The following is a 26,783-nucleotide window of genomic DNA, read 5'->3' as shown; positions in this document are numbered from 1 at the left end:
GTAAACATATTACTTAATACACTTTACAACTTCCAAATTGCTTGCGTGTGTGAGGTGGCCTTGTAAAGTGGCTCCTGATGAGCCCCAACTCCTGGTATCATGCCATTATGAGTAGGCTACACATAATGACTTGTCTCTAACAAAGAGAATGTGGCAAAGTGATGGGATTTCACTTCTGAAGTTGACTATGATTTCGGTCTTGCTTACACTCTTTCTCTGCCTCTTCTCCCATGCTTGCTTTGATTAAGCCAGGTGCCATGTTGTGAGCTACCCTATGGAGAGGCACATGTGACAGGAAACTGAGGCTCTCTAGGGCCCCTGAGAAACTCTGTCAACAACTAGAACCTTCAGCTGAGAATGGTGCCCTGTGAAAACTGAACAATGAAAACCCCAAAGCAGAGGACTCAGCTGAGGTATGCCAGGATTCCTGACCCACAGAAAGTACAAAGTACATGTGTCTGCTGTTTTAAGCTGCTAGGGTTGGTGGTAGTTTGTTACACAGCAAAAGATAACTCATACATAGAGGAAAATAAAAATACAAACACAACAGAACAAAACAAAACGGATCATAAAGCAAAAAGAGAAAACAAACAATAAGCATTCAAAATGTGAACAAATAAAACAGGTAAGGTTAAATATATCTAAAATAATTTCAAGTAAGATAGAATAAACTATTTTTAAAAATTATTAAATGAAACAAAGAGAGACACTTTATAATGGCAAAAGATACACAACTCACAATGAAGTTATTATTGCTAGTATGAATCTTCATATATCAAATAATGCAGCATTAAAACATGTAAAGGAAAACTTCAAGAAATAAAAAAATAAATAAATGTTAGGAGACTTCTCCCAGTCTCCTTCCCATAAAGCTCCAAACATCCCCTAATCTGTCTCTATCTTCCAGCCCACCCCAACGCCTGAAACTCTTTCACTGAGCCCTCTGGAATTTGTGATTTCCTCTCCCACATCAGTTTTTGTTGCTACTACACTGATTCAAGCCACTATTATTTCTTACCTTGGTTACTGCAAGAGCTCCTCACCTATTCAGATACCACCATTGCTCTCGATGATCTCTTCTAGATAAAGCAGCCAGAATAATCCTTCAAAAATATGCCTGACCACATCACTCTTCATTTCCATATGAAACTCTCTGGCAGTCGCCCATTTCATTCAGCATATAAGCCAAAGGTCCTACAACACACTACAAGCCCTACACCTGTTCCAACGCAGTGGTTACCCTCAGTCCTCCCACTTCTCCTCCTGGCTCTCTCCAATCCAGCCACACTGGCATGCCTGCTGTTTCTTGAAAGCTCCAGCCACACATTTGCCTTGTGGCCTATGCCTAACTGTTCTCTCCCTGGAGTGTCCTTTTCTCAGAAACCCACAAGATCATGCCCTTACCAAATCCAAATCTGGAATGTTACCTTCTCAATAAAATTTATCTTGATCAATATATATTTAACATTTCAACCCATATTCTCCTGTCTTCCCAAGCTCCTTTATCCTGCTTTATTCAAAACATTTGCTAATATACCACGTAACTTACTTATTTAGTTTATGCTTATTAGTTATTGTCTGCCTCTTCCACACTCACATTAGAGTAGAAGCTGCATAGGGGCAGTCAATTTTTTCTGTTCCATTCATTTATGCAGCTCAAGTATCTAGAAAGGTGATTAGTACATAACGGGCACTCAAAAGATATTTGTCGACCCTTCTCATAACAAATATGAGGCAATCAGCTCTTCAACATTGTGAAAGTCATAAGCTACCTACACATATAATTTTTTTAAAAAAATTCGAAGAGATGCCTTAACTGTAATATAAAGAAAAAAGTAAATGTGTGATTCATTATGGAACTGTTCAGGCATCCCTAAGCTAAAAGATACAATGAAGTAATGATGCTTGCATTCATCTGTAGAATCACCATCAAACGGACAGCCATAAAATGAACTCTATTGCTGATTCAAATTCCAGACACTGTATTCCCATTCAATACACTACACTGCAGGAAAACTCAATACATCTTAAAACTGTGTGAAAAATACTTTCTGTTTATATAGAAAATAGATTCTAGGCTCAGGTAAACATAAACAGGTTTTTCATTTACACAAATGGACAGTAGAACAGTCAAGTCACACACAATGCAGGAAATTTTTTGCTGTGCAGTACTAGTCTGGGCACTGCAAGGTATCTAGTATCTTTGGCTCCGCCAACTACATTCCAGTAGTTCTCCCTCTCCAGTCTCTGGGACAAGCAGTATCAGTCTGGTAAAAATTTCCAAAATAACCCCCAGAAGTGGATCTACCCAACAGACTGGATTTGTGAATCCAGTGGCCTACTTTTCTGTTATCATTGGCTACCTCTCTATACCGTTTGACTTGTCAATGAGCCCTTCTTCACTTCTCTCCTTCCTTGGGCTTCTGCGTCACTGCGTTCCTGGAGCTTTCCCAATTTTACTTTCACAGTTCCTGCCAGGTATCATGGCCTGACTCCTCATCTCCCCTTGCTCACCTCCGCTGTCCTTCCTTTTTTTTTTAAGATTTGTTTATTTGAGAGAGAGAGAGAGAGAGAGCAGGAGGAGAGGCAGAGGAAAATAGAGAATCTCCAGCAGACTCCTCACTGAGTACACAGCCCCATGTAGGGGTGGATCTCAGAACTCTGATGACCTGAGCTGAAATCAAGAGTCTGATGCCTCACCGACCGAGCCAACCAGGTGCTCCTGCCCTTCCTTTTTCCATTCCACTTCAACTCCCTCTCCTAAGTAATTGACTCTTAAAGTTCTGTTTCTACACAGGATATTCAAATCCACACTTCCAACTGACACTCTGCCATTCATACACAGAAAGCCTCAAGTTATACATGTCCAAAATCAAACTAGTCATCATCTGCTAAAACCTATTATTCCACCAGTTGTACTTATTTATGTGAATGACAACATCATCCACTTAGTCCATCTAGAAGTGACAGTCATCTTTGTTCACTAGTCTTCACTCCCACATCCAGTTGATTGCACTGTTCTGTCCATTTTGCCTTGGAAGTGTTTCTTATCTGCTTCCTTTCTGTTACTGTAGTTCAAGTTATGATTACCTGTGACTGAGAATACTGTCACAGCCTCCTAACTGGTATTTCTACTCTAATTTATCTTTTGATATTTCTATAAAAGGAGATAATAATAGTATTCATTTGTATTTATAAATAATATTTAAAAAAATAATAATAATATTTAGTATAGTGGTGATCTAGTGCTCATTATATTCCAGCCACTATACATAAATGCTTCCCATCTCTTTCAATCTGCACAACCACATCATAATGTAGGAGTTGTTATCATCGAAATTGTAAAGATGAGGAAAAAGAGGTTTGGGGAAGTTAAGTAACACCTAAGATCATAGAGCTAGCTCCAAAGTGACACCAGGATCCCAGCTTTGTCTGGCTTCTAAAATCCCTGTTGGTTTTGCCATTTATTAATTTATTTATTTATTGACACAACTTTTTCATATTGCCTCAACCTTTCTTTTTTCTTTTTTTTAATTGGAGATATTGCCTCTATCTAATCACAACCTTCTATTTAGTCTCCACATTTATTGCATCTGCCATTTTCTTCCTCCTCCATCCATTATCCATCTACCATTTTTCCATAGTGCCCCTAGCCTGACCACAAGCTTCCATTCTGTCTCTTTCCTTCCCAGGCCATTCTTCCAAATCCAGAGGTTCTGTGGTTTTACTTTATCTCCTTATTTAGCTCGGATTTATTCATCAGCTACTGGGAAGAGAGTCCTTCACAGCAGGCTCCTCTCCTTTCACCCTGCTCTCTCCTTCTCCCCACTCTCCTCCCAGCTGCTAAGAGCAGGGTTAGAAAAGGAAATGAATAGAGCGGATGCAAAAAAAAAAAAAAAAAACCCACCTCCCTGCAGGCATCTTAAGTTTTTCTTTTTCTCTAACTCAGTGTTGGCTTATGGTTCCCACATAATAAGCCAAATAAAAGGAGCTCTGTAAACTGTAGAGCGCTCTGCAAACGTAAGGCGCAATTTATTCCCTCTACCTTGGCATGCCCGGGGCTTCAACTGAGCTACTCTGCGAACCACCGCAGAGGTGCTCCACGTAGAGAACGCCACGTTTGCGTTCGGAGGGAAGGAAGAGGGAGGCCCAAATAACAGAGGAGTTTGGCTCGGGGAAAGGTCCACCTGCCACTGCTGCCCAAACCCAGCTTAAAAATTCACAGGGGCGAGTAAGACCGGGCGAGGGTGGCATCAGCCTGAAAACCCCCAATTTACAACTCTCTCTAGGAGCGCTCCCCTGCACCCTCCCCGGCTCCCTGGAGGTTTCAAGTTCTTGCACAAGCCCTCGCCGACTTGCACTGGGCGCGCCCCTTCCCCCCCTACCCCCCCCGCCCCGCGTGACCTCTCGGCTTCCCGGCGGCCGCCGCCCTCGGACCCCCGCCCCGCCCCCCGCCCGCGCGCCGGCGGAGGACTACAAGTCCCGGCGTGCCCCGCGCCCGCCCCGCGGGCCGCACCGGCGCTGGGCGCGTGGCGGCCGCTGAGCTCTGCGCGGGGCAAGCTCCCGGCGCCGGCCATGCGGGGAGGTAAGTGTTGCACGCTCGTGCAGCCCGGGCACCGGGAGCGCGGCCACCCTCTCCCCCTGCAGGAGCGAAAGGCCCCGAAGAAAGCCGCCGTAAAGCCCGCCCTGCCCGCCCTCGTCTCTGCTGTGCGTCCGGCGCTCCTGCAGCGTGTCGCGCCCACGAGCGTGGAGCCTGTCCCCCCGGAGCGGACCCGGGGGCTCCGCCGAGAGAGCTGCGGCCGCCGGGGCCGCGGGGCGGGGCTCGCAGCACGGGAGCCGGGGCCCGGCGGGCGGCACGCCCCCTCGCCGCGGGCACTCCCGGCTCCCCGGGCAGCGCCCCGCCCCGACTCGAGGACGAACGGCTGCTCCTTGAAAGTCCTAGAAACTTTCCCCTCGTGTCGCCGGTGCCGCCGCGAGTCGTCTGCCGGTCGGACGGCGCCCCCCCTCCGGCCCTCCGCGCGGCCCCGCCGCCCGCCCTCCGCCCCGCTCCTCCCGCTGCCCCGGGACGCCCTGCCCTCCGGAGACTTCTCGAGATTCCGTCCGAATCTGCGGCCACGTGGAGCCAGGTCTGCGCCCGCGATGTGGGCTGGACACCGCGGAGGGCCGACCCGGTGGCGGCAGGCAGGGCGAGCGGGCGAGCGCTTGCTTTGGGACACGGCGCTGGTCCCCGGGGAGGGGCCCGGGGGGCGGGGGGATGGGTGCTGAGCAATAAAGGAAACCCCCTCGGAGGCACCAGTTTCCCGCCTTTGCAGACCCAGCTCCCGTCCTGAGCCCGTTCCCCGAGTGTGCCCGAAAGTTCTGCCTCAATCCCAACATGAGCATCTCCCCCCCGAGTTACCCAGCAGGGCCCACCGTGTCCTGGATCAGAAGATCGTGTTTGCATCTCCCCCCACCCCGCCTCCCACGCTTGCACACTACACCACACCCACCGTGCACGCTACACACTCGACACATGACACGTTACGCTCATCACAGCAGCATGCATTGGATACACGCTCCATCCATTCCGCAGGCCCCGTACACAGGCCATACACACAACGTACACATCGTTTTTATTAGCAGGAAAGAGGGTTAATTAAGTCCGTTTGTTGGAGAGAGTGAGGAGGAAGTGGGTGAGTACTAGTAGAGATGCTCATACCCACAAATGCCAATTTATCCCAAAGTTAGAAACTAGCTGATAATAAATAAATAAATAAATATTTTTAAAAAATAGCACACAAAATGAAACCTGCTGTGGTTAGAATTTAGGATGCTTTCTTGGCTCCCCCCTCCCCCCTCCCCTTTTTTTAAAAAAAATAAAATGGGATTGATTTCCTACATCACCTTCTATAAGCCGTAACCCTCTCTAATAGGCAAACTTGATCACAGCACAGGAGAGAGAAGCAGATGTCCTGTAGGTGTAGAAAGAAAATCATGGGGAAACTTCACAGAAACCTTCCTCCCATGCGGTGTGTCTAAGGAAAAGTTAGGTGTAATGACATCTTCTTTGCCTCCTTTCAAGAGGTGGAGAGCTGGACAAATATTGTTCTGAGCCATGGCGTGAGGGTGCCGTTGAAACACCTTCCTCCCCCTGCTTTGCCCCCAGGACTCACAGCCCAGTCCATTTGAATTTAGTTGGAGCACATTTCAGGAATTTCAGATCCAGTCCCATCAGTTTTCATCCGGAATGAAAGGGTTCTCTATCTCCAGGAGAGTTCCATCATCTTAATCAGTGGTGATAAGACTCAACTGTTTGACCCGACTCAAAAAATGGTCCTCCAAAACAAATGAACACTTAGAATGTGCCCTTCAATTATTACTGCTAATAATTATTGTTATTTTTAGAATGTGTCCCTAAATTATTGTTGGCCTTTTCAAGGGAGCAATGGTAAAGATGGGCAGAGAGCACTTGAAATAGTTCTCAGTGATGATCTTTCAAGAAGTTGAGCATTTCTGATACCACTCTTGGAATAAGTAAGGGGGAAAATTCTGGACTTTGAAATTCAGGTTGCACATTCAGATTTAATCATCTTCTAGGGCCCTCAAAATTTACTAAAGAAAAAGGGAGACCTGCCACTTTCTCCTCAGTTCTTCCTGAATTCTACACAGTCATGTAGCACAAATGACTTTTTCTAGGATCCTTCTTGGGAGCCTGTATTGTCTGCCTTTATCTTGAGTGGTTTAGTTGACATCATGAGCTAAAAGTGTCCAGATATCGATTGGTGTTTATTTCGATGACAGCTATGCATACTTCCTATTCATCTGTGGCATATTTGTGGAATGGGGATGTTTTCTCTTCAGCAGTGGTCCCAGCCAAGCAAAGGATCTATGAGATTGACCAGGGTAATTTAAAACATCATGCCTAAGTCTCTCAACACCACCTTCCCATTTCCTGGATGGTAGGAGACAACTATGTATATGGGGGTTGGCATAGCATCTTCTTTTTCATACGTAGCAAATATAGTACCCAGCGCTCATAGATAGTAAACATCAGTTAAATTTGTTGAATTATGCTTCCTGGGTGACCGGGATGAACTTTTAAGATCAAACCCGCCCCAGAACTAATTGTTTTGTAGAAGGAGGTTTGCTTCATTCTGAGTTTTGGCCGACTTCATCTGCTAGGTTGAATGCCAAAATAAAAGAACGTAGGTGTTTTCCAAAGATCTGGTCATCCACTTTGCATCCTCTGAAATATGTGACTTCCCGTAGAAAGAAGAAAAGAATTTTCTGCGGGGCGGTGCTTTCCTTATTCTTACAGAGATTATTTTAAAAGCCAGCCCTGGAAACTTTGTCCGATGAGTGTGTCTCAGGAAGAAAGAGTAACACAGGACTGCAGCTCCTGAATATTCACTGGTTAGAGCCAGTAATAGCACTAGGTTCTTTCTCTTATTTTCTCTTGTGGTTTTTGTTTTTGTTTTTGTTTTTTTTGTTTCCCTCCCATGGGGGGGGGGGTGTGTGGGGGGGGGGGAGAAAATAGTTTTTGAAACCCGACATTCGTCGCTCAGAACCACAGCCAGAACCTGTCCTGCAGCAACAATGAAGGGGAGGGAGAAAGTAAGAGGCTGTTGATGCCACTCGCTTTTCCTTACGAGCCAGGTGCAGGGGAGCCTTCTGCAGTGCTTGGACTCCTGATTGATGATTGCCTTGCACTAATTGTGCTGAAGGTAGTTAGCAAAAGTGAACGGGGAACACTGTAGCTTTAAAAAGTCAGCCATGAACCAGAAGGCAGTTGGTGCAGCTTGTGTGTGATTCCTCACGTCATGTTGGCTGAGAGCCAGCCTGGTTTTATTTCACTGTGTCAAATTGTACCTCCTTATTGAATTCCTTTGCCAGCCTACTTTGTGAAAGAAAACATTGGGGTTTCTTTGGCTGTTCTTGATAAGCCTATTAAAAAAAATGACATGTGTTAGTTGCTTCTAGGTAGGTTTTCTTTTTACTCTTGCACAAAAAAAAAAAAAAAGAATAATAATAATAATAATACTAAGACAATGTAGTCTGGTGCTGCAGAGTATCATTGTGTTTTGTTTTGTTTTGTTTTTATCTGAGATGCTTAGGAAAATGGTGAGATGTGTCACAGTTTCCAACTGAAGTGAAATCATTCTTTTGGCTTTGGAGCAGCAGCACTATCTCCTGTCTACACTGTGACGGTGTGTGAATGTATGTTAATATCTCTATGTATATTGAATGTGGGATTTCTCTATGAATGATCGAAGTGGCTTAGCAGCTGGAAGTTTTGTGTGTGTGTGTGTCTGTGTCTCAGGAGTGAAGATTATCCCACACTTAACAGTATTATTTGTTAATCATCTACTTCTCTAACAGTGATTAAAAAAAAAAATCTCGTGAATATTACTAAATGATGCACTTGTCATGTCAGAGTAATCCCTGGGGAAAGGAGCGCGGAAGTAGAAAGTAATTTGAGGGGGAATGTATTTAATTTATGGCTTCAGCTGTAGAACAAGCACGTTTCAGAACTAGTTCTTTTTAAAGCAGTTTTGTTCGTAGCTTTTTCATCTTGCTGATTGCATATTAATTGTGGAGGGTCTTCATTTATTTATTTATTTTTCCACAGTCCTCATCCTACTGAACAAAAAGACAAAGTGATGGATGCTACTATATATCTCCTTGGTTGGATGTTTTGGTGTTTTTTTTGTTTTGTTTTTGTTTTTTTTTTACATGAATCTAATGAGCTGCTTCCCCTCTCTTGCACACACACACACACACACACGCACGCACATCAGCACCACCTTTCTGTGCTCAGGGCTATCTGACATTTTTGTGAGCTTCCAGCTTTACCACAGCATGGCCATCTCACAGGTTTTTGAGGCTTTCTTTGAGAATTTGTGAGGTAGGGGAATACTTAACTGACAAAAGCTTTAAGTGTTCTTTTGCATTGCAATGGAAAAAATAGAAGGTTTGTGAGTGGACCAAAAAAAAAAAAAAAAGCAATTAAAAAAAAAAAGAAAAAAGAAAGAAATCATAGCCCGCGGTCTGAAGGGGCAGGAAAAGGGGGGATTGTTTTTCTCGACTTTGACTCATTTGTGAGTTGCAATGTCTTAAGTGAGAGCTTGGCACCCAGGGGAAGCTGTGCCAGTTCACACAGCACTTGTTTTGAAGGAGGATTCAATTTCATTTGCAAATGCTTATTGTCAAGGCAGGGAGTGCCAGTACAGATGAAAGCACCCCACTCCGTCTCCTCCAGTTCTTTAGGTTTAATCACATCTCTCCAACCGCTGAGGGAACTGGAGGTTTAAACAAACATACGTGAACTGGTGTGAAGCTGTAAAAGGGACCATTATGTTTCCGATTCAGAATATATATTCTTCTCTCACTTTCTAAGAATTAAACACGAGCTTTTCTCCCTTATTGATTAGTTGCTGAAGTAAAGGAACCCTGCAGCCTTCCCATGCTCTCTGTTGACATGGAAAACAAGGAAAATGGCTCTGTCGGTGTAAAAAAGTAAGTGAAACTGGCTTGTGAGTTCTGCTTCTGCAAACAACAGAGGGACTTGGTTTCTATTTTTATACTTCTTGCTTATCTACTACGATACACTGTTTGGGGGTTATTTTGCTGGGTCTACACTGGCCATCAGACTCCTTTCTCCCCCCACCCCCCACCCCGTTCCAACCCCAGTTGCCGTATTCTTTATTCCATTTCGATGACAGAGATGACTCAGGCATCCAACTGTGCATAAAGGGTTAGCGTATCAGGCTTTGGAACAGGGACGGTGGAGGATCTCAGCCCCGCATTCTGTATATTGAAACAAAACACTGAGCAAACAGGCTCTGCCTTCCAAGTCCATAGACTACAAGGGTGGGGGCAGAACAGAGGATTCGAGTCTTTTTAAATAAAATCACCTCTATCAAAATCGAGACCTATAGTAAAGGAAAGAAAAAAGCTTTGGTTAGAATGTGAAGTTGAACAACTCTGTCCTACTAATTTTATGAACTGATTCTTGAATGTGAAACATTTCAGTACATAACAGTGTTCTGTTTTCATGTCTCTTCTCACATTTGAAACTTTGTTGTTATATGCTTGATTCTTTTAAAAAGGAAAATTCAGTTGTATTATATAGCATATTCTGAAACATGCTGCATATTTCAAGGTAACTCATAAGTTATCTGTGAATATATGAAAAATATGTATATCCCTATTTAGTTGTTATTCTGAAGCTATAACCACTTTGACTACAAGGAGGAAAGTAAGTTCCAAGAGAGTGTTGTCTGTTCCATTTTCCCGTATCATTTATTTTAAAATTGCCCCCAACTTGAGCTTTGGAGAAAACTAATTAAATATAATCTGTAGAAGTTAGGATATGAGGGAACAGTGTGCTGCTACATGTTTGTGAGTAGAGGGTATATTTTGCTTCACAGCAAAGTTACATTAAAATAAACTTAATAAAATCTGCTTTTAAAGATTCTCGGGTAATGTATATTTCAATGCCATGCTGGCATGCTCATCCCATTCTTGGAGTTTATTTAGGGTAGGTAAATGTAGGAGAAATAAAAGAAACAGATGTGCTTTCTTTTTCTTTCTGTATGAGTTAGATCAGTGCTGCCCAGGAAGTAGTCCTGTGAACAGTGATGGAGATGTTCTACACTTGCACTTTCCAAAATGGTAGCCACTGGCTACATGTGGCTGTTTTAAAATTTGAAATGTGACTAGTGTAACTGATTAACTGAACTATTAATTTTAAGAAATTTTAAAAGTTAACAGCTTTCCTGAAATATAACCGACATATAACAAACTGCATGTGTTTAAAGTATAAAATTTGTAAGTTTTGATATTTGTATACATCCCATGGAACCATCACCACAATTAAGATAGCTTCCCAAATTTTCTCATAACCCTTTATAATTTCTCTCCTGTCCTTGTCACCATATACCCAGGCAACCACTGATACGCTGTCACTATAGATTAGTTTAGACTTTTTTAGTTTAGACTTACTATTATTAGATTAGTTTAGACTTATTTTAGACTTTTATATAAATGGAATTATTCAGAATGTACTTTTTTGAGAGGATTGTTGGGGTATGGTTTCTTTTACCCAAGATAATTAATTTGGGATTTACCCATGTTATAGTGTCTATCAATAGTTCATTACTTTTTATTCCTGAGTAATATTTCATTGTATGGATATACAACAGTGTATTCACTGTTTATTCATCTATTTGCTGATTAACATTTGGATTGTTTCTATATTTCAGGTATTACAAATAAAGATACTTTGTCCATTTGCATACAGAATTATGTGTGGACATATACTTTCATTTCTCTTGGGTATATAGGAATGGAATTGCTGGGCTATCTGGCACGGTTATATTATTAGGGGTATATTATTCTTTTTAAGAAATTTCCAAGCTCTCTTCTAAACTGAGTGTCTTTTTACATTCCCACTAGCAGTGTGTAAGTGTTCCAGTTGTTCTATATTCTCATGAACTCAGTATGATCAGTCTTTTTCATATTTGATAGTCTATTAGGTGTAATTTTCATTCTCATTTCCTTAATGACTAAAGATGTTGAGCATCTCTTCATGTGCTTATTTGCCATCCATACATCTTTCTTAAGTAAAATATCTAAATCTTTTGCCCATCTTTTTGTTGGCTAATTACTTATGTGTTATTTTGTAGAGAATTTTTATATGTTCTGGATACAAGTCCCTTATATACATCATTTGAAAATATTTTCTAGTAGTACATGACTTGTCTTTTCATTCTTACTACGTTGTTTTTTTGAAATGTGGGGGTTTTTAATTTCAATGAACTCCAATTTATCAGTTTTTTCTTTTATGAATAGTGTTTATCTTTTTTATTTCCTTAAAGATTTATTTATTTATCTGAGAGAATGCACATGTGCATGAGAACCTCAAGGGGAGAGGGGCAGAAGGAGAGGGAGAGAAAATCTTAAGCAGGCTCCATGCCCAGGATAGCCTGACATGGGGCTCGATATTATGACCTGAGCCAAAATCAGGAGTCAGATGCTTAACCAACTGAGCCACCCAGGCACTCTATGAATAGTGCTTTTAATGTCATGTCTAAGAAATATTTGCCTGACCTAAGGTCACAAAGATGTTTTTATATTTTCTTGACTTGGGACAGTGATTCTTGAGTAAATTTTTTATATGTTGTGAGGTAAGGATTAAATTCATTTCTGTTGATGATGGTGGTGGTGGTGGGCTTCTTGCCTATGAATATCCAATTGTTCCAGCACCATTTATTGAAATGTTCCTGAATTTTGTTGAAAAATAATTGATTATATATGTATGGATCTATTTCTGGAATTTTTTATTCTGTTCATAATTTTGTATCTATTTATTGCTAACATAACAACTTTTGATAACTATAGCTGTATAACAAATCTCGAAATCAAGTAATATTGTCTATTTAACTTTGTTCTTTTTCAGACTTGTTTTGTCTCTACTAGGTTCTTTGCATTTCCAAATGATTTTTAGAATCAGTTTGTCAGTTTCTAAAAAAAAAAAAAAAAAACACCTGCTGGTGGTTTGGTGGCATTGCATTGACTTATAGATCAACTTAGGGAGAATTGATCTCTTAACAATATTGTGTCTTCCCACCCATTAACACAGTATTATTCTCCATTCACTTTGTCTTTTTGTAATTTCTCTCAAGGTTTTGTAGTTTTCCATCTGTAGGTCCTGCACATCTTTTGTGAGATATATCCCTACAAAATTTTATAATTTCAGGCTATTAACATGGTATTAATGGTATAACACCATGGTATTGCCTTTTAAATTTTAATATCCAATTGTTTGTTGATAGTATATAGAAATACAATTGATTTTTGCATGTTGACCTCTTATTCTGCAATTTTGATACACTCATTTGTTAGTTCTAGTAGCTTTTTGGTAGATTCCATTAGCTATTTTACATCTGTTTAACACAGATAATTATGTTGTGTGTGTAAAAGCAATCTTTTTCCTTCTCGATGAAAATATATTTTGTTTCTTTTAGTGGCCTTTTGTGCTGAATAGGACCTCCAACAAAAAGTTGCATAGAAGTGGTGAGATTAGACAGACTAGTTTTGTTTCTATAAGGGAAAACATTTATTCTTTTTCCAATCTTTGATTTTCTACATAAAATGTGTCTCTTTTCTTGTCTGCTTGTAAGATGTTTTTATCATTGATTTTAAAGCAATTTGATTATGAAACTTGGTATATAGTTTTCTTCAGCTTTCTTGTGATTGGTGTTTTGTTTTGTTTTTTGACTCTATAGGTTTAGTTTTCATCAAATTTGGAAATTTTCCAGGCATTATTTCTTGGTTTCCCTCACCCCTCCTTTGGTAACTCCAGTTATAGAGTATTTGATCATATGATACTGTGCCACAATTCACTAATGCCCTAGATTTTTTTTTTCATTCTTTTTTCTCTGTATTTCATTTTGGATAGTTTCTATTGTTCTGCCTTCAAGTTCAGTAATCTTTTCTTCTGAAGTGTATAATCTATTGTTAATCCCACTCAGTGTGTTTTTCATGTCATACAATGTAGTTTTCATCTCTAGAGGTTTAACTTGGGTCTTATTTTTATACCTTGATATCTATACTTAATATATTCAATCTTTCCCCTTGCTTCTGAAAATATGAAGTATAGTTATTATAACTGTTTTAGTGTCCCTGTCTACTACCAATTCTATCATTTCTCAGTCCATTTCCATTGATTTCTCAGTGAGAATGGGTTGTATTTTTCTACCTTTGCATACCTGGTAATTTTTGATTGAGTGTCAGATATTGTGAATTTTAGCTTTTTGGGTGCTAGATATTTTATAGGAATTATAAATATACCTGATTTCTGTCTTGGATGCAGTTAGGTTACCTGGAGACAATTTGATCACATTAAGTCTTGCTTTTAAGTTTTGTTAAAACTTAAAAGGACTTAAAAAGGACCAGGGCTGCATTTTATCTAAGGGTATTTTTCCCCACTTTCTAAGGCAAGACCTATCTTTTTACTCTAGCCAATGCTCAGATGGAGACAAGCAGTTTTCCCATCCCTGCATGATCCCCAAGGGCTGTGCTCTCTAATTGTTTTGGGTGGTTCTTTCCCCAGACTCCATTAGTTTCCTCACATGTATGTGATAATCACTACTCAGTTGAGTGCTTGAGGGAAGCCCCTGCAGATCTCCAGAGTTCTCGTGCTGAGAGCTCTTTCCTCCATAGTCTTTAGGATTCTCTTCTGTGCACAGTCTAAACTCTTTCTTCAGGCAGTAAGTGAATAGAGTTTACCTTGCTTGTTTTCCATCCTTCGGGAATCAGTGTCGTTTATTATCAATGTCCAATGTCTGGTGTGCCATTCTTTCATATATTTTATTTTACTTTTTTTAGTTATTTAGGCAGAAGGATAAATCTGGGCCTTATTACTCCCTCTTGACTAGAAATGGAAGTTCCAGTTAATTAATACAGCCCTTTGTGACTAGTAGGTAATCTAATGGACAGTGTAGAGTTAGATTATAATTAGAATCCCAAAAGGCACAAAACACAGGCTCTTATGGATATTTCTGAGATCTGCTAAGACTGGCACTTGTTTTGCTTTCATTTTATTTCCAGGCTTGGAAAATATAGTTGCTTTACTGGGGAAAGTATTGTCACAAAGGGTCATTTCCAAATGTTATATTCTAAGTTAATAGCCCTTGTTCACTGGCCACATGCTTCTGATCAGGGCTTTAGTTTTGCAAAGCTAATATTTATGAAGTCCCTTCATATGTCTAGTACTTTGTATGAGACTTGTCAATCCTCACAACCATAATTTAAGGGATATATTATTGTTCCTATTTTACAGATGAGAAAACTAAAGCTTCAGTAGGTTAAAAACATATTAAAGATGTATTTTACATATTTTGTACTAAATTTTCTAAATCTATTATGTATTTTATGCTTTATATCTCAATTGGGGTGCAAAATTTTCATTGGAAATATTTGATCTGATTTCATAAGATTTACAGTTGAAAAATAGAATCATATACCCAGATAATTCCAAATATAGTTAAAAGTTCCAATAAATGAATCAAGTACCAAAAAATTATTTTTGTATTATATGCATATACAACTGGTTCTTCTTTCTTAGAGGATCTGATTTGACTTTAAAACAAATGCATATCAGTTTCAAAATGTCTGTCCAAGTTAAATAAATTTACTAAAACTTATGCCAACTCAATATAGTTAACATTTTCAAAGTGGTGTATGAATTTATAGGCAACTGTAAGTTTATCAGCGTTAATATGTCATTTTAAAATTTTTTTCCTAAAATTGATTTATTAGAAATCAATAATTGATTAATTAGAAAAATGTAAAATTATTGTATACTACTATTGCTCTACTTTACTCTGAAAAGTTTCAATTTCAGATTTTATGCCTATTTAGCTGGGTCACAAATCAGCTTTTCCTTTTTTTTTGGAGATCCAAATTTAGTTCATTCACATGTAGTGTGATATCAATGAAAAAATATAATATCCTGTGCCATGTTTTGGTTTTCATTGAAAATTTGGCAAGCACTCATTTTCTTTAATAAAATCTTAAATTGGAACAATACAATAATCTTTGTAAAATTCTTCTAGGACTTATCCAACAAGCATTGGCAAAGAACACACATCATTATATTCCTTGTGTTCTATTTTTTTTCACAGTTCCACTAGCTGGCATTGATCCATAACATTTTCAAAAATATAATGAATGATTTAACAATGGTATCCATGGCATTTCAAGAGTCTGCTTTAGAAAACTGAACATGAGTATCATACAGTGGAATAAAGCAATACGGGAAACATCAGTCATTTGTTTCAGAATTACATTAAATCCAGATTTTTTTTAGTTAACATGGCTGAAGTAACATTCATCAGAATAGAATTTAATATTTTCATATCTAGCTGAAATTCTTTGACAGATGTAAAAGATTTAAAAATATTTTAAATGTGAGTTCGATTTTTCAGGTTATAAATTGACAGTATTTCTTCATAGATTTGGAAGCTTTTTGAGATAAAATATACTTCACACAAGTATTAATTAGGCAGTGCCTTTTATGTTGCACTATTCATCTAAAGCTAAAGGAAAGTAATTGTGTTTTTCAGATTTTGAACCAGTTGATCTTAGATATTGTTTAAAAATTTTTGTCTTCTTCAGGCAGTTGTTAGGTGGCTTGACTGAAAAATTTTTCACTTTGTGTGAAGTACCTTTTTAGTCTTTTCTCATAATATTCTAAGAAAACTGAGTATAAACAGATGTCTATGGAAAAAATTGTTTTCTTTTTTGTGCAAGAATCCAAGCCATTTATAGCTCTACAAATTTATAAGCTCAGATTGTGGTTGAAATCACTTCAAAACATTTTGTTGGACATTTAATTTTGAATTCAAGTGGCTAACATCATTAATTCTTTTTTAATTGTTGAGAAGAAAGTTACCAAATTTACTATTGACTGAAGATGTCTCTTTGTACTGTCCATTTTATTTTCTTTACCATTTTTTTATACAGCAAACAGCTTTTCTCCTTTTGCTCTGCTCCAGCAAATTGCAATTGCTATTCATCGTGAAATTTCCAATATACTTTCAGCCTGCCTCCTTTTTTCTTTACTGTTCTGGTTCTAGTGTTAGTGTCTGCATCTCCTCTCAATTCTGCATCAGTAGTATGCTACCTTTTTAAACTTTAAAATTTATCTATACTTTTTTTAACCAAAAAATATTTATTATAATTAAAATAATTAAGAATGTCAACTTAATTACAATTATAACAAAGAGATTCTTATAACTTGAGCTGTTTGCATCAAACACGTTAGAGTGTTAAATAGGTATGAAGGAAGAAATCATTTGAACTGAATCAATCAGTTGATACCAACTAGATTGGTCATGTGTTGATGTAAAATACTAGAGAGGACATATGCATCTGAAAGCACAACTTCAACAAATTAGCCTAGGTGATTCAACAGTAAAAGTGAAACGTCACACCAAAACAATGAAGTTGTGATGAACAGAAACCTATTCTATACCTGTTCATGTTTTCACATTTAAATTTAAACTAATAAAAAATAAATACAATTAATAATTCAGTTCCTTAGGGACACCTGGGTGGCTCAGCGGTTGGACATCTGCCTTTGGCTCAGGATGTGATCCCGGAGTCCAGGGATCGAGTCCCATATTGGGCTCCCTGCGTGGAGCCTGCTTCTCCCTCTGCCTGTGTCTCTGTCTCTCTCTCTCTCTGTGTGTGTGTCTCTCATGAACAAATAAATAAAATCTTTTAAAAAAAATAATTCAGTTCTTCAGTCAAATATTAAAATCTAGTAGCTAGTGGCTACCATGTTGCACAGGTATATAGCCAGGTGAAGCTCTTGCACACATGCACCAGGAGAAAAATTACACAAATATGAAACTGAGGATAATGATTACCTCAGGCCAGGGGAGTAAGAGGGGATAGATGTAGTAATTGTCAAGATCCTAGCTTTTATTTTGCCTAGTGCGTTCATGGCTATTTATTAAGTTGAAAAATAACTGAATAAGAGGGAGCCATTTTAATAGTTTGGACTATATCCTTCTAGACAGTTTGTATACAAATACTTACTATATCCATATGTATACACATAGTCATACAAGAATGTACACCTGTATGCACATGTATTCAAAAATATACACATATAGGGTACCTGAGTGGCTCAGTCGGTTGAGCATCTGCCTTTGACTTGGGCCATGATCTTGAGGTCTGGGATCAAGCCCCATGATCGAGCAGGTAGCCTGCTTCTCTCTCTTTCTTTCAATAAATAAATAAAATCTTTAAAAAAATATACACATACCCATATAAGAACATACACATACATTCAAAGGACACACAAAATAAGCTTTTATTGAACAAGTGGGATTATAGTATTCTGTTTTCGTGGATTATAGATGCACAGATTTTGGATTAATCATAAGGCTTGGTAAATGATGCTCATCATTGATCTATGGACATGTTAGATCCATGTTAGAATTTTTACTCAACTCTAGAAAAAAAATTCTAGGTGTTTTACATTTATGTGCTTAACTATACAAATCACAAGTATTCAACGTCATTTTTTTTTTTTTTTGCCATCTAGTCTTACTTCCTCTTTCAACAGTGGGCCTTTGTCCCTTCTTCCATTTTTTTCTAGGATAGAGGAGGAACAATGTCCCACATAATAGATCCTTATAATAAGTTAGCAGCTTCTCAACAGGAAGCAGTTTATTTCCCTACCAACACCATGCCCCTCACTCCTCAGTGGGAAAGCTCTGCTGCAATAGAAAACTCAGTAACAAAGTTTAGCAAGGACTTGCAAAAGAAGCTATTTCTTATTAATGTCATGCCTTTTCTTGCATGCATATCTTACCATATCCTCTGCCTTTTCAGTTACTGTATGGTTTCTTTTTTTTTAAGGTTTTATTTATTTATTCAAGGAGACACAGAGAGAGAGGCAGAGACATATACAGAGGGAGAAGCAGGCTCCATGCAGGGAACCCGATATGGGACTCAATCCTGGAACTCCAGGATCATGCCCTGAGCTAAAGGCAGATGCTTAACCACTGAACCACCCAGGCATTCCAATGTATGGTTTCATTTTGAAGAAAGACTTTTTTTTAAAATTTTGGAACTAAAAAGTTTATAATTAGTAATGTGATACTTTGTAATGGGTGCTGCAAAGTTTTAAACTTGCTTTAATAGCATAATACTTCTGAGAGGCTGTTAACTGTAGTAACTATTAAGCGTTAAGTTTTTGCCCATGTGAATTAGAGGTTAGCAGGTAAATGATAGAAGTAAAATATTAGGGTAGAGTTAGAAATTATTATTAACATTGTTAGAATTTCAAAACTCTGACTTCATTGTAGAATTATCAAAGAGACTTTCATGTAATAGTAATAACAATAGCTACCATTACTTAACTTCATTTTAAAAATCTAACAATGCTTACATGTACAACAATCCACCAGTCAGGTCTCCACGTCTAAGGGAAGCAGTTACATCTAGGGTTAAATAAAGAACCTCATGGGATATAGGATACTTGGTTATTTGCCTGGAACCCTTCCTTACCTGGATGCTTAGTGAAGGAGAAAGAGGAAATTGATAGAAATAATTGTATGTCTGATCACTGGTTTCACCTTTTGTTCATTTACTCCTAATCCTGTTCTTTAGTGGTGCCACATAAATAATCAACAGTCCTTAGATGTATGTTCTTTGAAAGCAAGGAGGGAATTCTACCAGCTGCTAGGTAGTTCCTGGGTCCTCTTTCCCCAACAGGCCCCTCCCATCTGTTCTGTCCACCTTTCCCAGACTCACAACCACTATGCTTGTCTAACTAAATGCAGTGAGTCATGGTTCCCACCATTGTGTTCTTTCCAGGGAACAGCAATCTGGAACAGGGGGTGATCATGATGGTTAGATACCTCTATACTAAAAGCAAGGAAAATAAAACTCCCAAAACATTTTAAGTGGCTAATTACCAAATGCCTCTTAATGGTTTGTTAGGTAGGAAGGGAGGGAAGGAGGGAAGAAGAAAAAAAGAGTAGGGGAGGGAAGATAAACTGAGCCGATAATTCAAACTTGAAAAATAACCTTTCTAATCAGGATCTGATGTTATGAACTCTTCTGCAGATATGTTTGGTGGGATAAGTTAGGGTGCTATATGGTTTCTTGAATATAGAGGATACATGGGAATTAATGGTGACACTTGTAACTGGTACAGCATTTTTTTCTTAGCGAAGCTAAAATTCATTCCTTAAGATTTTATGGTGGTCTGCTCACTGATACATAGTTTATTGGCTCAGGCAGCCATAACAAAATACCATAGGCTGGGTAGTTTAAACAACAGAAATTTATCGCTCACAGTTCTGGAAATGGGGAAGTCTAAGATCAAGGTATGTGCAGATTCAGTTTCTGATAAGAGGGGTCTTTCTGGCTTGTAGATGGTACCTTCTCGCTAGGTCTTTACATGGACTTCTGCAGTTATGTGCATTCTGACTCTTATAAGGCCACCAGTCATAACTGGATTAGGATCCCACCCTTTTGACCTCATTTAACCTTAATTTTCCTGTCTCCTAAAAGCCCTATCTCCAAATGCAATCACATCGTGGGTTAGAACTTCAACATATGAATTGGCTGCAGAGGGCGGGGGCTGGGGTAGGTCCACACAATTCAATTTTATCATATGGTCTTATGATAAATATGTAATTATTCCTTTAAGTGATAAATTAAGAATTGAGTCTGTTTATTGTTTTGATTTGTACCATTATGTCCATTGCAAATGACTACCCTTTTTAAAGAAGTGTATATTTCAAAAGAATAAAATGCATAAAACCATAGAGTCAGCCAAGCATATCATCACTTAAAGCATGAAAACAACAAGAGTTTCATCAAATCCAGCAAAATTCACAAACGTTTATTATATAGGTTTTATACATAATCAGCCCTGAAGGGTTGCTGTTTTCTACAGTTTCTGGCATGCTACCAACCATCCCTACAGAAGGAAAACCGAGTTTGTCTAAGCAATAAAGCCACACCTAAGTCCTTTGGAACAGTGACCACTGTACTGTGGCTCAGAGCAGGGAGGGGAAAGCTCTTCGGGCGGTGCTTGCACAGTTGTCTTAATATTGACTGGAATACGAAACCTACACGTGTTTGTGTTTAGCATGAGTTTTGGCACAAAATGTATCTGATAGTGAATAAAAAATTCATTGCCTCCTCTTGAGAAGAGTGTCCTTATTTACACTTATTCAGAGGTCTGGGGTTTTCTTTTTGTTGTTGTTGTGTTTGTTTTGTTTTTTGTTTTTGTACTACAAAGTTGAGAACAGGTAGGGAAAGAGGCAGTTATAGAATCCCTTGTTTTCAGAAAGATAGGGTGGAGTGCTGGGGAGACATTTCCTGCAGAGTTATGTCAAAGACAGAGTGCCCTGTGATTTCAGAGGAGAGCCATGAGCCTGAAGGAAGATATCTAGTACGGAGGAAAGAAATGCTGGAAGGTGCCCTGTCTGTCCCTGGAACCTGCTCTTGGTATTTCTTCTGATTCAGGGCTCCAAAGCCTCTCTACATACCTAGCACAGCCTGACTCACCTTATCATGATGGCTTTTACTTCTCTGCTTTCCTTCCTCTATCTCTCAATTCCTTCTGTTCCTTAACCACTTTTTGGAATAAAGCAGAGGACACACCTAACCTTTTTCATCCAAGAATCTCCCCTTTGCCAGACAATGAGTTTCCAAGGCTCATGAAGTGTCTGGTTTACAGGAGGCAGATTACAATTAATTAATGATTGGAATAAAAGATTGGGTATATTAGGAACAGGACTTTTAACCAGTACCTTTTAAAAATGGGTAAGGTTCTCATCTTTGGAAGCTGAACTCTGAACAGCATAACCACACTGTGGATTTGGGAAAATCAGGATGTTGCCCAGTTGGATTTCAGTACAAACTTAGAATGGGAAATAAGCCTGGAAAGTCATATTTGAATCAAATTTCTGAATGCCAAGCTAAAGAATTTGAAATGTACGGAAGGCTTGAAGAATTATTTACTTTTTCAGTGCTTCCATTGCTTGAGTATGCTGCAGCTAAATGCAGTCAACTCTTATTTATCAGAGTATTAAAAAATGAAAAATGTCCTGTCAAGAACCTTTGAATCATCCTTTCTCTTTTTAGGCCAGCCTTTTAGCCAGATCTCTGCTAGTTTGGTTGAAGGGAGAGGAAGAAAGGAGGAGAGATAAAAGTAAAGCTCAATTAGTTCCTTCATTATTAGATATGTCATAGGCCCAAAAAAATATCAATATTAATTTATTATGATCAGAATTATGTTGCTTTTAGCCAAAGGCTGTTTTAAGATATGGGCAAAGAGTAGTTTAATTTAATTTTGAAAATAAATTACAAAGATTAAGGCAGTACAAAGTTAGAATGCATTTCTGAATGGAAACATAAGTAACATCGAGAATTACTTTTATAAAAGGAGTAATGTGGTAAATATATCACTATAATATTAACTAGTGTCTAAAATAACTTTTGCTCTGAACATTAAAGCAGAAATGCAATTAATGAGTGTAATGGAGTTTTGAAATCTCACATGGATTATATTTATCCACAGTTTCCTTTTGGTCTGATCAATCCTCAGAATCTAGCATATCATGAGTACTAAAAACTATACACGCGCTAGATTCTGAAAAAGGGTTTCAGCTATGTTCCACCTGCCTTCACTAAGGTGTAAAGGGAAAATGGAGACTTCTGCTGCTAGTGCTTAAAATTATAATATACCAATATGAAAAACACAATAAAGTCTCTATCTGCATGTATCTGCCAAATTTGTTATTTATTGCATTTTTGTCCCAATGATTATGTCTCTAGCTCTCTTTAAAAGTGAAGTGATTGTTTAATTAAGGGATAATTATTTCCCGGTGTGAATTATCCATGCATGATATAATTTTTATCAACATACGATGTACTTGACCCATATGCACAGGGACTCAACGGTGACTGGGTTAAATGGAAACATTGGTTTGATTAAGTGATGGGATCATAGATAAATTCTGTCTTTCATTTCCTGCTAAGTTTTTGTAATAAGTTAAAATATATACACATATATGTATATATTTTAAAGATCCCATGCCTGGAAAAATATTCATGAATTTATCATCTTTATACATTGTATTTTAAGAAACATTTTGCTATGATGATGGTGAATAATAAATATCAAACGATAATGGAACTTTTATATCTGCCGTCTTATTTCATCTGTGCAAAATTAGCAGCCACAATGGGAACCACCATCTGGGAGGTGTTTTAAACAGTGCCATTTAAATGCCTTCTGGAATTTGCCATGCGCAAATTATAAGAAAAGGTTTGGAGAGAATGGTCCATGTAAAAGGGAACAAAGTGTCTCAGTTTGGGCACAACTAGCAGTCCTTTAGGAGATGTCTGGCATTCCCAGTGGGGAAGGGTGACACTTAAATCCAACTTCTGGAATGTACTCATAAATTTCATGTAGGCTTGGCACTCCACCCTCCCCAAGTCCCACCTTCATGTTGACCTTGATCTCCAGTTTTCTCTTTAAAACTGTTACCAAGGGGATCCCTGGGTGGCTCAGTGGTTTAGCACCTGCCTTGGCCCAGGGCGTGATCCGGGAGTCCCGGGATGGAGTCCCACATCGGACTCCCTGCATGGAGCCTGCTTCTCCCTCTGCCTGTATCTCTGCTTCTCTCTCTCTCTATGTCTCTCAGGAATAAATAAATAAAATATTTTTTAAAAAAACCAAACCTGTTACCAAAACACTGGAAGCAGCATAAACAACCTTGAAGTGACAATAGGTGCCTGCATGTCCCTGCCTTTGCAAGCCATCCCCTCTCAAGGCCCAACTTAGGATGTGTTTGGAGCAATAGATGCCCTTCAAAATTGCTGTTGAAGATCCTAAGGTGTCCGAATCAAGCAGGACCTTCTGGGCCCTCCAGTGAGTGCGTCCTCAGTATAGTGCTTGTTCAGCTCTCAATTCTAGTATTACTTAGAGTTAGCTGTTATATGTCTGCTTCCCCCACCAGATTGCTAGCTCTCTGAGGGCAGGGACTATGGTTCCTAGCCTTGTAACCCTGCGTCTAGCCATGGACTGAGAAATCAGTAGGCTTAGAGTAAATATTTGTTGTTATCAAGGAGTTGAGTGGAAAAGCATCGATTTGGAAGCAAGCATACATGGAATCCAATCCTGGCTTTATCTACTGTGTGGTTTTGGGTGAGTTTCTGAACTTTTCTGAGCCTTAGTTTCCTAAAAACAGGTTACCATAGCCAGTTGACGAGTTAGGAGGCTGATGATAGGAAATGTATGAAAAGCGTATTGTAGACTCTATGTACTCTCTGGTTCTTTGTCCACTAACATAACAGAGCTTTGCTTTGCATCAATGCTGCACCTCAGACCTGCGCTAGGTGCAGGAGAGCTGAAGAGATGAAGAGAGACAGGTTTCTCCTCTCGGGATGTGAGTAGTCGAACACTGTGATTGGTCTTCTAAGTTATTTGGGGGATTTTTGTTATCAGGCCTAAACTTAGGGTGGATCACTGAAAGCACGGATTGGTTTCATGCCCCTTGTTTCTTCTGCATGGGCCTCCTTACCCTAAATAAGAGAGAGTGCCTGGTTGTCCAGTGCTCCTCTTCTTCTGGGTACACTGTCAGCAGTATTGTAAAGTCTTTGTTCTCTCCCGCATTGCTAATACTCAGGAATATTTCACAATTATGGAAGTGATGATGTCATACCCCCAGCGGAAGAAGAATCAGCAAAGCCTTCCATCCTAAAATTACAATGTAGCATACTTTGTTTTTACAATTAGATAACTATTCTTTATGAGGAAAGGCAGTTAATTGAAGTCAGCCACAGGGAGAGTGAATTCAGATGTTTTCTAGGGCACTGAAAAGTATATCCGATGGGACTCTCTGCTCACTGTGAGAAGTGAGCTGATTAGCAAACCTAAAGATTTGTTAGAACAATCAACTCCTTTCTAAATATTCTTCAAACCTACATTAAGCAAGTGAGGGAGGGAAAATGGTACTTTTCTTGAAGGGAGTGCCCAGTGTCAAGCTCATGATTGCCCATGTTAATGAGATGATGGAAAAAATCCTAGCATTTGGGTAGTTTTTAAAAATCCATTTAACTTTGACTTCAACATACATAGTTAATATTTGGTAGTGTTAGGGTGCAAGTAGTTTTTTTCCCCATGTATATTATCTGTTAAATGGTAGGAAGGTGTGTGTGTGTGTGTGTGTGTGTGTGTGTGTGTGTGTAGTGAGCATGTATATATATGAGTACATGTGTTCATGGGCATGCAGTGTTTATAGATTCACAATTTCTAAGCACAAAAGGGAAAACACTACTAACTAGTAAGCATTGTTTCTCAATTAAGTATTGTGTTGGTAAATCATTGATCCTATGTGCCATTGATTAAAGGCTCTCTTGTCTTGAGTTAAGACAGAAGTTTGTTACTTAATCAAATATTTTAAGTTCCTACTATGAGAAAAACATTATGCTGAGGATGAGGCAGAGGTGCAGCTAGTCTTGACTTTTGGATGTTTGAAGGTTTTCAGGAATCCTCAAAGTCTGGGCAATTTCATTTCTATTAGAAGTAACATGAATCCTTTCAACTTTCACAGCATGCTGAACTGCCCCCCCCCCCATGCTTAGTTCTAGGCCCAATTTTCTTCTCTTCTCCTAAGATTTCACTTACTATCTAAAAATTCTGTCTCCCAAATGTATACCTCCAGCCCACTCATCTGCTTTGATCACCAGACTCATGTCCCATATTGAATCTCTGCTTGGATGTAGATGGTACCTAAAATTCAGTGGGTTCAACTAAACCTGGCAGTGCCATCTAAATGAAGTTACCACTATCCATCCAGTTCCATGATACTTCCCTCTCCTTCATTCTCTACATCTAGTCCGCCATTATGTCATGCTGATTTTCTTGTTTAAAATTCTTTTAAATCCACACACTCCCTCTCCTTGTCCATAGCTACCACTCTAGACTGTATCACCATGATCTTTTGCACGGATGACTGCAGTAGACCACCCCTTCCTCCCCTCTGGCTCATTTCCAATTCCCTTTTTCAAAATGCAAATCTGATCAGGTTACCCCCTTTACATAAGACCATTTAGCAAGTTTCATTGCTCATAGACAAAAATCTAGACTCCTCAATGTGGTTTCCAAGACCTGCATGGCCCCTTAGATGTATATATTCCTGATGAAGAGCCTGTAATAATCTTTTCCTGATTTCATACAGTTAACTTCTGGCTGCTTCCTAGACCTTACCCCAAGAGAAACTTCCACCAGAATCCATCCCCTAGCCCCTTAAACTGCCATAGTACAGTATACCTATCCCTCATAGCACTTACCACAATGTGCAGCTGTGCATTTAGTTGTATGATTACTGCTCATTGTCAATCCTCATAGGACTGTAGATCCACAAGAGTAAGGACCATGTCTGTTTGCTCACTAGTGTATTCTTAGCAGGAGAGATGGCAAGAGCTTTGTTCTGAAGGATTTCCTAAGCCAAGTTAAGCTATTTGGAATTCATCTTAAAGGCAATGGAAAGCTTTTGATGGATTTTAAGCAGGGGAGCAATGTGATTACATGTACACTCTGGAAGAATCACTTTGGATGAGGTGTAGAGAAACCCAGTCAAATACTCCTGAAACAGAACTGAGGCAAAGTCATAGTAATGGTGGGTCCTTGCTCTATTCTACTTTTCCTATCCTTCCTTTCTAAATCCAGTGAGGTAGATTACCCATAGGACCTCTCAGATTCTTGATCATCATCTAGTCATGTGAATATTGGTTGAGTTCCTAAATATATGCTTGACACTAGGAATAATAAAATGCTTCAGACCAGATGTATATCCCTAGCCCACATCTTCCACACTAATGGGAAAGACTGTCCAATAAGTAGAATATATAATCCAGCGTGGAAAGTGCTGCAATGAGTTTGAATAATGAGTTCTCAAATGCAGAGGAAGTTATAACTAAAACAGTCCCCTGGTGAGGCCAGAAAATGCCTCACAGAGGAGGTGGCATGGGAACTAGGATGAAGTAAGTAGGAATGGGGGATTGTGTCAAGTAGAGACAAATGAAGGGGCATTGTAAGTGGCTGGAACAGCATGTGCAAAGGCCCAGAGCTGTGAAAAAGCACAGCATATTGGGGAATAGCTTTAGCTCTGTAGATTCACAGCTGTAGAGAGGATGTATGGGGATGGGGAAGGTGGTAGGAGATGGGAAAAGACAGGTATATGGGGGCCATATTG

The 26,783-nt window shown here is 39.3% G+C and overlaps 1 protein-coding gene across 7 annotated transcripts in view; it reads left to right on the top strand.

Annotated features, from left to right (window-relative positions):
- Positions 1-205: 205 nt before the first annotated feature.
- The window catches only part of SAMD13 (sterile alpha motif domain containing 13), a 44,868-nt gene continuing 18,290 nt past the window's right edge, over positions 206-26,783 (top strand). The window contains exons 1-3 of one of the 7 annotated variants that reach the window (XM_041749837.1): positions 6,434-7,959; positions 8,094-8,186; positions 9,411-9,495. In XM_041749837.1, the coding sequence (XP_041605771.1) occupies positions 9,443-9,495 (53 nt within the window). In that variant the 5' untranslated portion in view covers positions 6,434-7,959; positions 8,094-8,186; positions 9,411-9,442. Of the gene's footprint in view, positions 414-4,535; positions 4,586-6,433; positions 7,960-8,026; positions 8,197-8,474; positions 8,885-9,410; positions 9,496-26,783 lie in introns of those variants that run through there. The other 6 variants (XM_041749839.1, XM_041749832.1, XM_041749833.1 and 3 more) reach the window with 6 other exon arrangements.

Source organism: Vulpes lagopus, chromosome 3 (assembly GCF_018345385.1).
Source record: "Vulpes lagopus strain Blue_001 chromosome 3, ASM1834538v1, whole genome shotgun sequence".
Classification (NCBI taxonomy): domain Eukaryota; kingdom Metazoa; phylum Chordata; class Mammalia; order Carnivora; family Canidae; genus Vulpes; species Vulpes lagopus.
The sequence above is the reverse complement of the archived record's forward strand: the minus strand, read 5'-3'. Positions and strand labels throughout refer to the sequence as shown.